This window comes from Takifugu flavidus, chromosome 1 (genome assembly GCF_003711565.1).
Source record: "Takifugu flavidus isolate HTHZ2018 chromosome 1, ASM371156v2, whole genome shotgun sequence".
NCBI classification, from domain to species: Eukaryota; Metazoa; Chordata; class Actinopteri; order Tetraodontiformes; family Tetraodontidae; genus Takifugu; species Takifugu flavidus.
This window is the reverse complement of record NC_079520.1, coordinates 21,862,401-21,876,797: the sequence shown is the minus strand read 5'-3', so window position 1 is coordinate 21,876,797 and position 14,397 is coordinate 21,862,401. Positions and strand designations below refer to the sequence as shown.

The 14,397-nt window shown below is 41.7% G+C and overlaps 1 protein-coding gene across 1 annotated transcript in view; it reads right to left on the bottom strand.

Moving 5' to 3' along the window:
* jmjd1cb (jumonji domain containing 1Cb) overlaps window positions 1-14,141 on the bottom strand; it is a 98,541-nt gene extending 84,400 nt beyond the window's left edge. The window contains 1 exon segment of the mRNA XM_057055591.1: window positions 13,741-14,141. Within this exon segment, the coding sequence (XP_056911571.1) occupies window positions 13,741-13,896 (156 nt within the window). The 5' untranslated portion in view covers window positions 13,897-14,141.
* Between the last annotated feature and the right edge of the window lie 256 nt (window positions 14,142-14,397).

Genomic DNA, 14,397 nt, shown 5'->3' with positions numbered 1-14,397 from the left:
TCAAAAATTTCTACAGAATGTTGCATAGCAAACTAGGTGTCAGTCCACTTTTAATTTTGTGTTTTTAAAGAATTGAGCAATTGTTGACAAGATTTTCACCATTTTAAAAACATACAGGATATTACAAAAAAATGATAAAAAATTGTTAGTATACAATAACATTTAAAAATAATAACCAGTATGGGGTCACCTAGCAACAGGCAGCTTGTTGTAGTGTTTTTATTTAAAATACCACCATGTTACTTGTGTTCATTTGTAAACATCTTACCATAGAGTGCTGGTTAAACAATAGTTAAATAAAAGATCTGCACAGTAATCTTTGTTGTTGGGTTTTGTTTTTTTTACCGTTTTAATATGTATTTTTTGTCAATTTATTTCTTGTCAATTTGGCCTCGGAAGTGGTTATGAATACCGTAAATTCCACACTATGAGCTGCTATTTTTTCCCCCATGCTTTGATCTATGGCACTTGTAGAGCAATGTGGCTTATTTATGAATTTTTACAATTTTCTCACTCATCCCACCAGGACAAATAAAGTTTTTTGAATTTGAATGGATCTTTACGGCCACCAAAGGGCGCTCAATCAGCGCAAGAGCAAGACAGACAGGTTCAAACGATATGGTAATGTGCTGAGGAAGACGCTGGTTTAATTGTGTTTTGAACAGTCTTTTGGAACTTTATCACCATCGTCATGGATAACACATGAAGAACTTTGTCATGCAGCTTTTAAGTTAAAGGATAACGATCGACAGCTGGTCGGTTCTTTTTTTTTTCTTTTCTTTTTTTTTTTTAAAACAGGTGCGTTACTATCATGTCATTTTACTGCTGTATTACTTTCCTGTTCAGTAATTAAACTTAAAATAATCTTCCTGCATACCCTAAGGATATCATGTTTCAAAGTGACCACCTGTGGTTCACAGTCAGGTGCCACTTATGTGTATTTTTTCTTAAATTTTATGAAATTTGGATGGTGCGGCTTATTGTCAGGTGTGTTCTATAGTGCGGAATTACGGTAGGCATTATCCAAGGTAGTTTTCTATGTCAGGCAGGCAGGCAGGTAGGCATTATAGTCTCTGAGACTATACAACACATTCATAAACACTTCCACTATAATTTTTACGCTTTTTATATTGTGATATATACCGTTTCCATGATGGGATTCAATTTATCCAATTTATTTTATTGAACAAGTAAACAGTTCTTAAGGATCGTGTCTGGAATTCAATTACAAAGAATGATGTGTTATACATCCCAGGGTAAGCACGCTAACATGAATGAAATGGCAAGTAAATCAGTCAAAGACTCAAAGTTTTGATCACTCCCAGAAACATTATTCATTTACCTTATGCAATATCTTTCTTGCTACCAGTCAATTAGAGGGAACATATATGTAGCCAATATAACAAGCCACAGCCAAGATGCAATGAAATGTTCCAAACTAAACAAATACAACCTCCTGATTACTGGCTATACCAAGATAGCTTCCCTCAAATAATTTGGGTAAAAACAGTAATCATATGGGTGGACTCCTCACCTATAAAAATCAGGTAAAACAGCGGGTTAAATGCAACTTCAGGCTCTCCTGAAAGATATAAATTCTTGGATGACCTCAAAACTAAGGTCAAAACCAAATCTCTTCAGAAATTACCAGTAGCTGATCACATCATTACACTTGAAGTTATTATTTCAGCCCCTAGTTTGTGAAGAATTGCACAGTAATTCTTGACTGGGCCCTGTCCTCTTAACTTGCATATTTTAAAAGATCAAAAAAGCATCCCAAGGATGGCATAGCGACACACTCTGTAAAGAACAGCCAAACACAGGCCAGTCTTACTCTGGTTTTCGGGGGTCTCCTGTTTTCTCCGGGGCTTTATGACCCAAGACTATTTTATAGAGACAAGAAAAGTTAATGTACCATATTTTCACCACTATAAGGCACACCTAAAACACTGAGATTTTCTCAAAAATCGATAGTGCGCCTTATGACATGGTGCGCCTTGTGTGTGGACTCAGTTCCAAAATCTGCTGTGTGCCTTTGGTGGGTGCATTATGGTAAACGCTCCGCCCATCGATTAGGAGCACACTTATGCGTAAGGACCCCCCTAAAATGGCGTCGGTCAAGCAAAACGCGTATGAGGCTTACTTTAAACTGCAGGCCATCAAATATGCAGCTGAAAATGGCAACAAGATAACCGTGCCCAGCCACATCTATGAGGCAGCGGCGGGCAAGTTATGCCACCATATGCGGGTGGATTGTAGACGCATGGGCTATGATACCGTCTTCATGTATTGTAAGATTAAGATGGACTTTATTCATCCCCGTGGGGAAAAGTAAGAGCCATGTAAGAGCTTTCGCAAAAGCTGGCATCAACGCTGAAGCGGAACCGGTCGGTGAGTCTGATTCAGATGATGAAGAAGAGGAATTCGGGATGTTGGACACTGAAATAGCGCAGCTGTTTAATTCAGATACAGAAGATGAAAACTTTGATGGTTTTGTGGTGGAAGAATGAATATTTTGTTCAATAAATGTCAAAACTCACTGTTTTACTTCTGTTGTCATTTTTCACTGTATGTTTTAGCATGCGCCTAAAAATATGGTGCACCTTATGTATGTTTTAAATACAGATATAGCACTCGTAACTGAGACTGCGCCTTTTATTACAGTGCGCTTTATGGTCGTGAAAATATGGTAATTCCTAGAAGAAGGTGTAGGAAATTGAAGGGACACTAGGTAAGTTGGCTACCGTACATGCTAAATTACCATTTAATCTAGGCTTTGTCTATATGGGAAAAATGGTGATGTTGTTTGTGTTGTTTACAAGTTGATTGTAAGACAGGTTGGGAAAGAAAAAAAAAAACACATTTGCACCTCAGTTTGAAAGGCCTGTCCCTTTGGTGGTTTAGATCAGTGCAATGTGATGTGAGCAACCACAGGCGAATGAATTGATTTAGGTGTGAATGTAGCTTTGGGCTCGGGTCTTTATCCAATTTTAATGTCACATTACTTACATCAGTTTAAAATTGGATGAAGACCCTATCCTAAGTCTACCTATATTGTTTTCAAAGTGTGTCGCGATTCCATCCTTGAGACTCTATTTCTCTTCAGGTGGCCAATACCAGAGGACGTGTACCTGCTCTAATTAGGAAAGATCTATGCTTCAGCTCGGAATGGCAAAAATGGTTCTTGTGTGAGTGCATCTTTAATCATGTTTCCCAAAAATGGTAGTCCTATATGTAAAAATCATAATTCCGGATGTAAGCAGCAAAAGAGGGATAGTTCTGGTAAATATTAAGTGAAAGTGTGTAAACTAAACATTTCCTTTCCATCCTGTATTGCTCTGTGGAAATTATACAACTCAGTCTAAAAGAAAATGTAATTGTTAAAAGAACCAGTTGAAAGAAGAATATGAAATAACTTATCATCACCATGGGAGAGGAGTTTGATTAACTTCATGAACCAAGCAGCTAAGTTGTTGAGGACTTACAAAGTATAGTCTTGAAGAAGTGATTAACAAAAAAAACAACTGATTAGTGTCCAGGAACCCATCTTGGAACCAAACTGAGGAAACTGGGTCCTTTGTTTCGCTTCTTGTGGCCAGGCTCTTGCCCAGCTGAGCCAACTCTTAACTCAAGGACAAGAATCAAATGGCCAACAGCTCCCATGAGGATTCAGAGGAAGTCAGTATCCAATGTAAGTTTTCCATGTCAACTGGACTGTTTTTCTTCTCTTGAAGATGTTTCGCCTTCTATCCAGAAGGCTTCTTCAGTTCTGAACTCGCTGGGGACAGAGTTTAAAAATTTAGCCCTTGTGGACCATTAGCATGCTAATTATCTTGGTGGTCACCTGAGAGTCGTTGGCAAGTTCGTTCACCTAGTTTCAGTTGATGTGTCTCTTCTTTGTTGGCTCACATGGTGGTGAGTCGCCAGGTCTCCTGAAATGGTGTGAACATTTAGTTTGTTGTTGGAAGAAATGGAGGACTGCCTTGTATGTGGGTGATAGGAAGTGCCTTAGCACACCATCTCTGTTTAAAGATGGTTTTTCCAATTTGACATGGATGGCTTCCTTGACACCCCACTCAAACCAGTGATCTTCTCTGGCCAGTACCCATACTTGTCTTCAAAGGAGTGCCCGCTCTCTTTTCTCATGAGTGGACTGCTTAGTCCTGACCTGAAGAGGTGGCACATCTGTGTTATGCCATTCTTCTGTGGAGAGGTTGTTTGTTTTCACCAATGTACAATTCCTTGCATTCCTCCTGACACAGCATAAACAACATTAGATTGTTTATGTCTTGGTGTCTTGTCCTTTGGGTGTACTAGCTTCTGTCTGAGTGTGTTGCTGGGTTTGAACTGCACTGGTATATCATGTTTTAGGAGGATCCTCCTAAATTTCTCAGATAGGGGATCGAAACGCTGTAACGTTTGTTTCTCTCCTCTTCATTGCTGGGGTCTCGTTTTTTGGTTTTTTTTAGGTCTTGGTGAGGCCCAGTCTGGGTAACCACATGTTTTGAGAGCTGTCTTAATGTGGTTCTGTTCCTTCTTCCTGCCTTGGGATGTGGTGGGTATTTCTTTGACCCGGTGTTGGAGGGTTCTAATCACTCCCAACTTGTGTTCCAATTGGTGGTGGGAGTCAAACTGGAGGTACTGATCGGTATGTGTTCGTTTGTGTTTCGTATGTGTTTGTAGACATCAATGGTGAGGTTTCTGTCCTCAGTGATCTTGAATGTCATAGGGCAGTTTTCTTCAGATAAATAAACATTCATGATTGATCCAATATGCTTTTTTCAACTCAATAACATATGATGACAAAAATATCAAGTCAACATTCCTTCCTAACTTCCAATACAATACATTTAAATATTTATTATTTATATTTATAAAATAAATTGTTCAACAGACAACCAAACTGTACATGTTTGTGCTTATGATTAACAAAAGCAATAAACCAAACAGCAAAAGTCAAATTACAAAGGATATGTAAATTCAGATTCAGGTCCTTTATTTGTCCCACACGGGGAAATTTACAGCGCAACAACAGCAAGAGCACGCAGAGAAAAATACAATAAAAATAAAATAGAATAAAATTGGGAATATGCAAAAAGGATGTGTATATACTCTCAACAATGATGTGAGACATGACTCCTCACAGCTTCCATCAGGATTTTCCTAACTGAAGAAAAACACACACTGGTCAACAACTATTTGACTTGGAGCCTAGTTTTCCTGTCTTTTTTTTGGTTTTGTTTTTTTTAAATTATTCTGTGTATATTTGAGCATTTTTTCCACAGCAGATCTGAGCGGAGCACACCTTAAGGTCTGGCCCAAAGCAGCTGATAAGTATTAGAGCCTAGTGTTTTCCCAGGGTTATCTGGTAAGCCTTAAGATTGCCAGATGTAGCACTACAGGGTTCCGCAAGAGAGACCGTGATGGACAGAAGAGGACATTTCTATGAAAATCTATGTCAGTGTGTTAGAATTAATTTTCAGTATTTCATGTATTAGTTTTTTAACAATTTCCACATGCCCCCCCCCATGTTCACAATAAACACAAATGGAAAAAACCCATCACACCAATTGCACTACCTCCATAGTGACAATTTTACCCAAACACTTATTTTAGCATTAAACTTCTTAGCCCAGCATAAGAAGTTTCAAATTTTGAAAAACCTAACACTTTTCCCAGGTGAACACCTCCTCGAGTCAACCACGACAGCCCTACAACATCCAGAGCCTTAAGGAACTCCGGGCGGATCTCATCCGCCCCCGGGGCCTTGCCACCGAGGAGTTTTTTGGCTACCTCGGCAACTTCAGCCCCGGAGATACAAGAGCCTGTCCCCAGGTCCCCAGGCCCTGCTTCCTCACTGGAAGGCGCGTTGGTGGGATTGAGGAGGTCCTCAAAGTATTCCTTCCACCGATCCACAACATCCCAAGTTGAGGTCAGCAGCACACCATCACTACTATACACAGTGTTGACAGTGCACTGCTTCCCCTTCCTCAGACGCTGGATGGTGGTCCAGAACCTTTTCGAAGCCGTCCGGAAGTCGTTCTCCATGGCCTCACCGAACTCTTCCCATGCCGGGTCTTTGCCTCGGCAACCGCCGTAGCTGCACTCCGCTTGGCCTGCCGGTACCTATCTGCTGCCTCCGGAGTCCCACAGGCCAGTAAGGCCTGATACGACTCCTTCAGCCTGGAGGCATCCCTCACCGCTGGTGTCCACCAGTGGGTTCGGGCATTGCCGCCACAACAGGCACCAACCACCTTGCGGTCACAGCACCGGTCAGCCGCCTCAACAATGGAGGCACAGAACATGGTCCCCCCCGGGACATGGTCAAAGCTCTCCTGGAGGTGTGAGTTGAAGCTCCTTCTGACAGCAGACTCTGCCAGGTGTTCCCAGCAAACCCTCACAATGCGTTTGGGTCTGCCGGGTCTGTCCGGCATCCTTCCCACCATCGGAGCCAACTCACCACCAGGTGGTGATCACTTGACAGCTCTGCCCCTCTCTTCACCCGGGTGTCCAGAACATGCGGCCGCAAATCCGATGATATGACCACAAAGCCGATCATCGATCTGCGGCCTAAGGTGTCCTGGTGCCAAGTGCACATGTGGACGCCTTTATGCCTGAACAAGGTGTTTGTTATGGACAATCTGAGATGAGCACAGAAGTCCCATTCTTCCCAATCACACCTCTCCAGGTCACACTGTTGCTGCCAACGTGAGCATTGAAGTCACACAGGAGGACGAGGGAGCCCCCAGAAGGAGCACTCTCCAGCATTGCCTCTAAGGATTCCAAAAAAGGTGAATACACTGAACTGCTGTTTGGGCCATAGGCACAAGCAACAGTCAGGACCCGCCCGCCCCCCCCCCCCGCCCCCTTCCGAAGGTGAAGGGAGGCCTGAGCTGGGAAGCAACCAGAATTGCCACCCCTGCCCGTTGCCTCTCACCATTGACAACTCCAATGTGGTAGAGAGTCCAACCCCTCTTGAGAAGACTGGTTCCAGAGCCCTTGCTATGTGTCGAGGTGAGGCCGACTATATCTAGTCAGAACTTCTCAACCTCACGCACCAGCTCAGGCTCCTTTCCCATCATAGATGTGACATTCCATGTCCCTTGAGCCAGTTTCTGCAGCCTTGGATCAGACCGCCAAGGTCCCTGCCTTCGGCCGCTATCCAAAACACAATGCACCCGACCCCCTTGGCCCCGCCTGCAGGTGGTGAGTCCACGGGAAGGGGGTCCCATGTTGCCTCTTCGGGCTGTGCCTGGCGAGACTCCATGAGCAGAGGTCCGGCCACCAGGCGCTCGCCAACGTGCCCCGCCCCCAGGCCTGGCTCCCGGAGGGGGCCCCGGTGACCCGCATCCGGGCAAGGGAAACTCAGAACCAATATTGTTTCTCATCATTAGGGGGTCCTGGGCTACTCTTTGTCTGGTCCCTCACCTAGGACCTGTTTGCCATGGGTGGCCCTACCAGGGGCATAAAGCCCCAGACAACAGAGCTCCTAGGATCATTGGGACACGCAAACCCCTCCAGCACAATAAGGTGGAAGCCCAGGAGGGGCTGTTTAACCCCATTAAATACAATACAATTGAATAGACCACCTTCTCCATAACCCATAAAATGCAACATAATGATTCTCTTCCACAGGACAGGTTACTGAGAATCACTCTAACATATTACAGCTCAGTCAGTAGCAAAATAGTTCTCACCCTCCAAGCCAACAAAAGAAGCTAATGGAGAGCATGTTTTGCAATCATCTTTGAGATGAGGGATGACATTTGCTCCACATATTTTACGCAAACCTTAATAGAAGGGCATACATGAATTATGACATGCTTGGGAAATCTCACAATCAATGAATCCTGAAGTGAACTCTGCATGCACAGACAGTGTTTATATACAGCTTGTGTAGCAATAGGCACACCATTTTATTCTTCATGGCAGCATAAGATTATGAGATCTGCTTCCTGAAATGTACAGTTGAGTTGTAGCATATTCTTTATTGTAGACTATATGTTTATATTCAGTTGTAATGTTTTGTGAAATGCATTTATCCTCAATATACAGTGCATCTCTTCATACATAAAGAATTGTTACAAATGGGTGAACTGCAGCACAGGGTCATGCACAGATTGTGTATATGGAATGTTCTTCTCTGGTCATGACCTGCCATTTTCTGCTGAGTGGCTAGACTGTCATAATGAACGTAGAGCCACAACCGTTAAAAACAAACCACCAACGGCGCTACTGTACACACAATTAGTGGTGGCAAATAGAGCACAAAACCCCTTCTAGGCAGTGACCTATCTATCCTGCTCTTTCCATTCACTGACAATCCAGATTAGTGTAGCGGTTCTACATCTAATGTCCCAGTTTGGGGTTCATCTGCCGAGCCGTTCCTTTTTTCAAGCTTGTACTCATGCCATTCTACAAAGCCTCAAAGATCTTCACATCAAATTTGTGTTTCTCTGTTGTTCATAAACAAATGCCAATTCTCCCCCTCCTTTTCCATTCACCCTATTAGTTGACTAATCAAAAATATGGTTGCTGGATTAACATAAAATGAACAGACTAATGCTGAGTAACTATAATTACACCATACATATCTTGAAAGGTGAATGAAAATATAATATAATATTACAAAGCAATACAGTGAAACATTCATTCACTCATTTTGTTCATTCCATTTTTTAAGGCAGGGGTGCTCATTATGTCGATCGCAATCTACCGGTCGATCGCGGAGGTAGTACTGGTTGATCGCGGTGTGACATTAAAAAATATCAGCCTATCATTCATCCCGTCCCTTGATTGATATACAGGGCAGCCAGTTAGATGACAACTGAATTTGACATTCAGGTGACCAATCAAGCACAAAAAAGCTGATAAATGCTGCAGAACTTACGATGTCAGCCTATCATAAATCCCATTACTTGATTGACATACAGGGCAACCAGTCAGATGACAACTGAATTTTGACCTTTAGGTCACCGGTCATGCGCTAAGCTATTCAGCGAATTACCTCTGATTTTAAGCCAATTAGTTAATTAATATGTTTGTTTTGCAATATTGGCTCATTCAGTTATGCAAGGTACATAAACATACATTGTACATACAAAGAATCCTTAATACATTTGAAAATATTTAGATGTTTTGCATTTTTGTGGTCGGTAGATCATTTTGACTTGGTCATTTTGTAAGTAGCTTGCATGTTTTTCGTCGACAAAAAATGCACAGATTTGTATTGAGCAATATGGATTCATGTAGTTATGCGAGGTACACCAACATATATGGATTATATAAACAATTCTCAATATTTATGAATAAATGTATGTTTTGCAAATTTATAGTAGGGAGATCTTCTTGACTTGGTCATTTGAAAAGTAGCTCGCATGCTGAAAAAGTGTGGGCACCCCTGTTTTAAGGAAACAAGTTACAAAATTGTAAATAATAGAACATTAACTGTTTTCCATCAACTGTTTTCTTCCAATGTAACTTATTATATCTAAAGAAACAAAAGAAAATAATTTAGTTAACACATTTTATTGACACTGTTGATACCAACTGATCCATGATTTCACACTGAAATTAGCATACTGTTAAAAAAGTGGAGGTAAGTCCTGGTTGCCTCCATGGTGGCTATTATGGGCAACGCTGCCCCACCTTTCATGGAGCCACAAGTGACCTATGACAGCTTGGTGCACCCCAGGAATTATCTGATTTCACAGAATGTTTTTTGAAAATAATTTTTGTTTGAAAACATTTTTTCTGTGTTTGTCTGATATTAGCTTTGTATTTATTCCAACAGCTGTAATTTTCACAAAGTACAAATTAACTAAAGCCCTTGTCATAAAGGCAACAGCTCTTTCAACAAGCTGGTAAGATTGTTATAAATAGCTATCCCGGACAATGCCAAAAACCTGTCGTCAAATCTTTTCTTCTCCACAGATGCGGAGCAGCTCCGGGGGAAGGATCGATAAAAAAGTGGGCCATATTGCTACAAAAGCTGTATATAGAAGCTGTGGACAGTGAAAAAATTAAGTATATGACAAGCAAGTACTTTTACATCATCAAGTAATTTAATAGGACAACTTTCATGTTGCACACAAGCCAAGCTGCAAATTTCCCAATTCAATTGCAGGGTCATTTGAACCGTCGTCCTTGGTCGACATAAGTTTTTTTGTGCAGCGTGAAAGAGGCTTAAAAGCATTAATTACAACTGTAAAAACCAAACATCAAATTTGACTTCAAGGGTTTTCCCTGCCCAGCTATAATGCTTTTGACCAAAGCGAACTACAGTGAGAGACACAATCAACCCACTATGCAATTGGCAATATTGCCATATGTCAGGCAAAGGTGTGTGAGGTGTACTTTAAACTGCAGGGCATCGAATATGCGGCTGAAAATGGCAATCGAGCAATCTTAGTGTTTTCGCTTTATGAGGAGGTGGCATCTCTCCATACGCGCAAGGACAACTGTTGCGCAGCGGCTGCCCGCGGATTACCAGGAGAGGGTGGCCATCTTCCGCACCGACTGCCACGACAAGATAACCGCGCCCAGCCACATCACCAACATGGATGATCCCTTTGACCAGCACGGTGGCGATACGCAACGGGGCACAAGAAGTCGTTGTTCATCGTGGTTCTCGGCTGCCACGGAAACGGACAGAGCGCTGGATGACGGAAGGCGAACACTCCTTCACAAAGACTATGAGGCAGCAGCGGGCAAGTTATGCCACCATATGTGGGTGGATTGTAGACGCATGGGCTATGATACTGTCTTCATGTATTGTAAGAGCTTTCTCAAAATCCCGCTGAACCGGAACCGGTCGGTGAGTCCGATTCAGATGATTAAGAAGCTGAGCTGGTTTCTCTGCAACAAGACATTCCCATCTGCTAGTGATGGGAGACAATGACACCTGAAGTGTGTTTCTTGTGTCCAGTCTACTCTGTTGTTTTGTTTTAGTTGCTGTCACCACAGAAAATCACGCTTCACACAGATAGGATGTTGGAAATGGCAACCGTGTTTTCAGTGCTGTGGTGGCGATTTCAGGGTATTCTGCCATGACTTTAATCCAGAATACTGGACCACCAGGTATGATGCTCTCAGTGCATTCACATTTACTGATGTGGTGGCCCTTCTCCTGCCCATCCTGTTCCTGTTTTTTTTCTTTCAAAATACTCCAGGGGCTTGTCTTTTAAACTAGGGTGCAAGTGGCAATGTAGTTTTGAAGGCTTCCTTGCCTTATTAGCGAGCCGGTCGCCGCAAATTTCGCAGAGCAGGCTTGGTATGCAAGAATCACCTACCAGGATAAATCCATATTTCAAGTAGAACTCCTGATATTGTCTTTTAAAAGCTTTCTTTTTCTTGGAAGTGGGCTCTTCTCCCATCTCTTGATTTGGCCTTTTCTTTTTCGCAAAGAAAATTTCTGACGTCTGTTTCTTACTCATTTTGTTCGCTTGTGGGTTTAATTTTGGCGTGTAAGACATAACCAAGAGACTCCGGTCATTTCTCATCAGGTTTTTCAAAATAAAAGAGTTCAGACTCAGATAATACATAAAACGGAAATATTTAATTATTTCTTGTGCGGCCCGGTACCAATCGATCCACAGACCGGTACCGGGACCAGTGATTTAAGGAACACCCTGTTTTAAGGTCATATTTAACTACAATATGCACAGTCAAATGAGGCAGACAGAGCCCGATACTGCCCTGATACTTTTTGTAAACAATGAAATACACCAAGAGAAAAAAGTAGACTATGTTCTGCATTTTGTGTTTCCTCCTCATCCAACGAGTTTGAAAGTTGCAGAAGGATCACATGTTTTTTTCTAGAGGCTGTTTATATTCAACAATCGCTTTCGTGGAGGTCGCCATCTTGTTTTCCGACCTCATAACTGGAACGCTGAAACCTCAGTTGTAACGTCATTCCCAACTCCGACTTCCGAGGTAAATGGTATGCAACATTTACGAGCATAATTTTACAATAAAAAAAAAAACCTCACTATTGGATTTAATCACAAGAGCATTATATACTGTATAGACTCACAGCTCGATTTTCTTTCACTTAGGAATTTGATTGACTAATTCGATTCAACATATATTGATTTGATTTCAAATTCTAGCACTTTTGAACAAAGCATGGGCGAAAGATTAATACAATATTATTATTTTATTATTATTTAATTATAATAATTTAATAATAATAGTGATGATGATGTTATTATTTGTTTTAAACATTTTGAACTGCATTATTTTCACTGCATTACAGTGAAACCCTCCAGCAGACAATTAATAAAGCTCTAGCACCTATGTCCCACGCTTTGTCTAATCTAATCTCCAAACCTGGCTTTTACACTGTATTCCCTTAGCTAATTAAGCTTCTTGCCAATGAGAATGTGCCATACTATAAAGAATAAGACCGCAACACAGTTATTTGTTACCAAAATCAAATCACTGACTAATCAATTGCTCATGACAGAAACAGGGATGTGCCCCACAAGCACAAAGCACAATACCAATGAGGTAGGATCAAGTAAAACTGAAGTTAGAAGCTACAGTAAGAAACATCGATTAGAAAAATATGGAACTCTTTAATGATGCATGCAAGCTTTTACTGTAGATTTAACAATATGAATCGTAAAAAATGGAATTATAAATGCCCAGTCAGATAATGGTAGTGCAACCGCTGTAGCTGTGACATTAAGAAAAATTGGAATTGTGTCAGAACAAATCAGAACTACACTGCGGTCTGCCTGTTACTATATCTCTATTGGCAGTAGGAGTGTGAACAAAAGATAATGGATAACAGCAGTAACAGTGTGAAGACGGTGCCTTGGCTTTGGCAATCAATACCTTATGAAGGAAATATTTGATTCCAGAAGGTGGCATATTCATTCATAATTAGGAAATTTAGCTGTTTAAAAGATACAATATTTTACCCATCCACGTCTTGAAGATTTACTGCTTGCTTGTTACATAAGGAATGCAGTGGCACTACAATGTACGTCCATTAGAACGTGATAACGTAACGTTGTCTTGAAATTGAAAAACAAAATGCTCATTGTTCCGCTTGCAGCGAACCAGTATTATGTTTTTACAAGTTCTAGCATTCCTGCGTTCCCCAGCCAATTGGCTCTTCTTAGCAACAAAACACGGACAGATAATTACGTTCTAATAATGCGAATTCTCATTTAAAAACATACAGATTTAAAAAGCCATCCTTCACTATCATATTGTTTGCAATATACGGCAGAGTGGAGACATCTAACTTTTAGAGAATTCCTACATGTTTGGCACAAATATATAGCTATTGTGATCGTGTCAAATGTCAGTAATTTCTTGCTGAATTTACGTAATATCATGTCTTGAAGGGGACAGTGCACATGCATACATCTAACTCAACCACATTAATCTACATTTTAAAAACGTTTTAGCCTCAGCTCAGAGGTTTTAAGTCCTGTCTGGATAAAACCTAGCTTGTTTGCCTTTATAACCTCCCATTCTGCCTCAAAATACCTCGCCTGGTAAGTGGTCAAATAGTCAGAATTTAACAACTAACGACGGTAAGTAGTAACTAAATATATACACGTATCCAAGAAGTCTCAATTGCAACCCTGATGTATTCAGTTTATTATTTCTTGCCTGACAAGTCTGTTATAGCGAGGGGTTGGCTAGCTACCAACGACAGAGATTTTACATTGCTTTAAATGCAACAGACCACCGAGAGTGGGACACAGACGACATTTTACATACCGTCAGGTCGGGATTGCCGCTGTCACGGTGGTTAACAGCACGGATGACTCCAGACCTCCATGACCACTGAGAGATATCTCCGACTTCTGGTGGTTCGTCCCCGCCGACACAGAGAAACCGCTTCCCGACCAGCTCCAGCCGAGCCTCGACTGCCATAGCCCTTCACGGGTCAACCCCCCCTCCCCTCTCCTCCCCTCCCCTCCCCTCCCCCTTAACAAAACTTCCCAAATACGGCGCCTTTACGATCCTCTCATTTAGAGCATTGAAGCAGGAAATCCAATGGAACACAAAATCAGAGTAATAAAATTTACAAAGAGAACGGTGGAAAACCCGATCCCTGGAATTTAAATGTGTTGCAGTCTCCACCCGACTGAGCGTCTCCCTCCAGCTCTTTGACGAGAAAAAAAAAAAAAACACTGGACCGCATTACCACTGTGTTTCTCCGCTGGATCTCGACAAGTTCACAGACCGTAGCGTAGCTGTGTCCCTCCGCGGAACTACAAGTACTTGCACATGAGGTGCCACGACTGCTTCAAATAACAAACGACTCCCGTTTCCCCTCACACACAGATACGCAAATACAATGACAGCAAACACCTACAAATATATACTCAAACATAAAGGAACGATGAGTCTAAAAAAATCCAAGCTAAAATA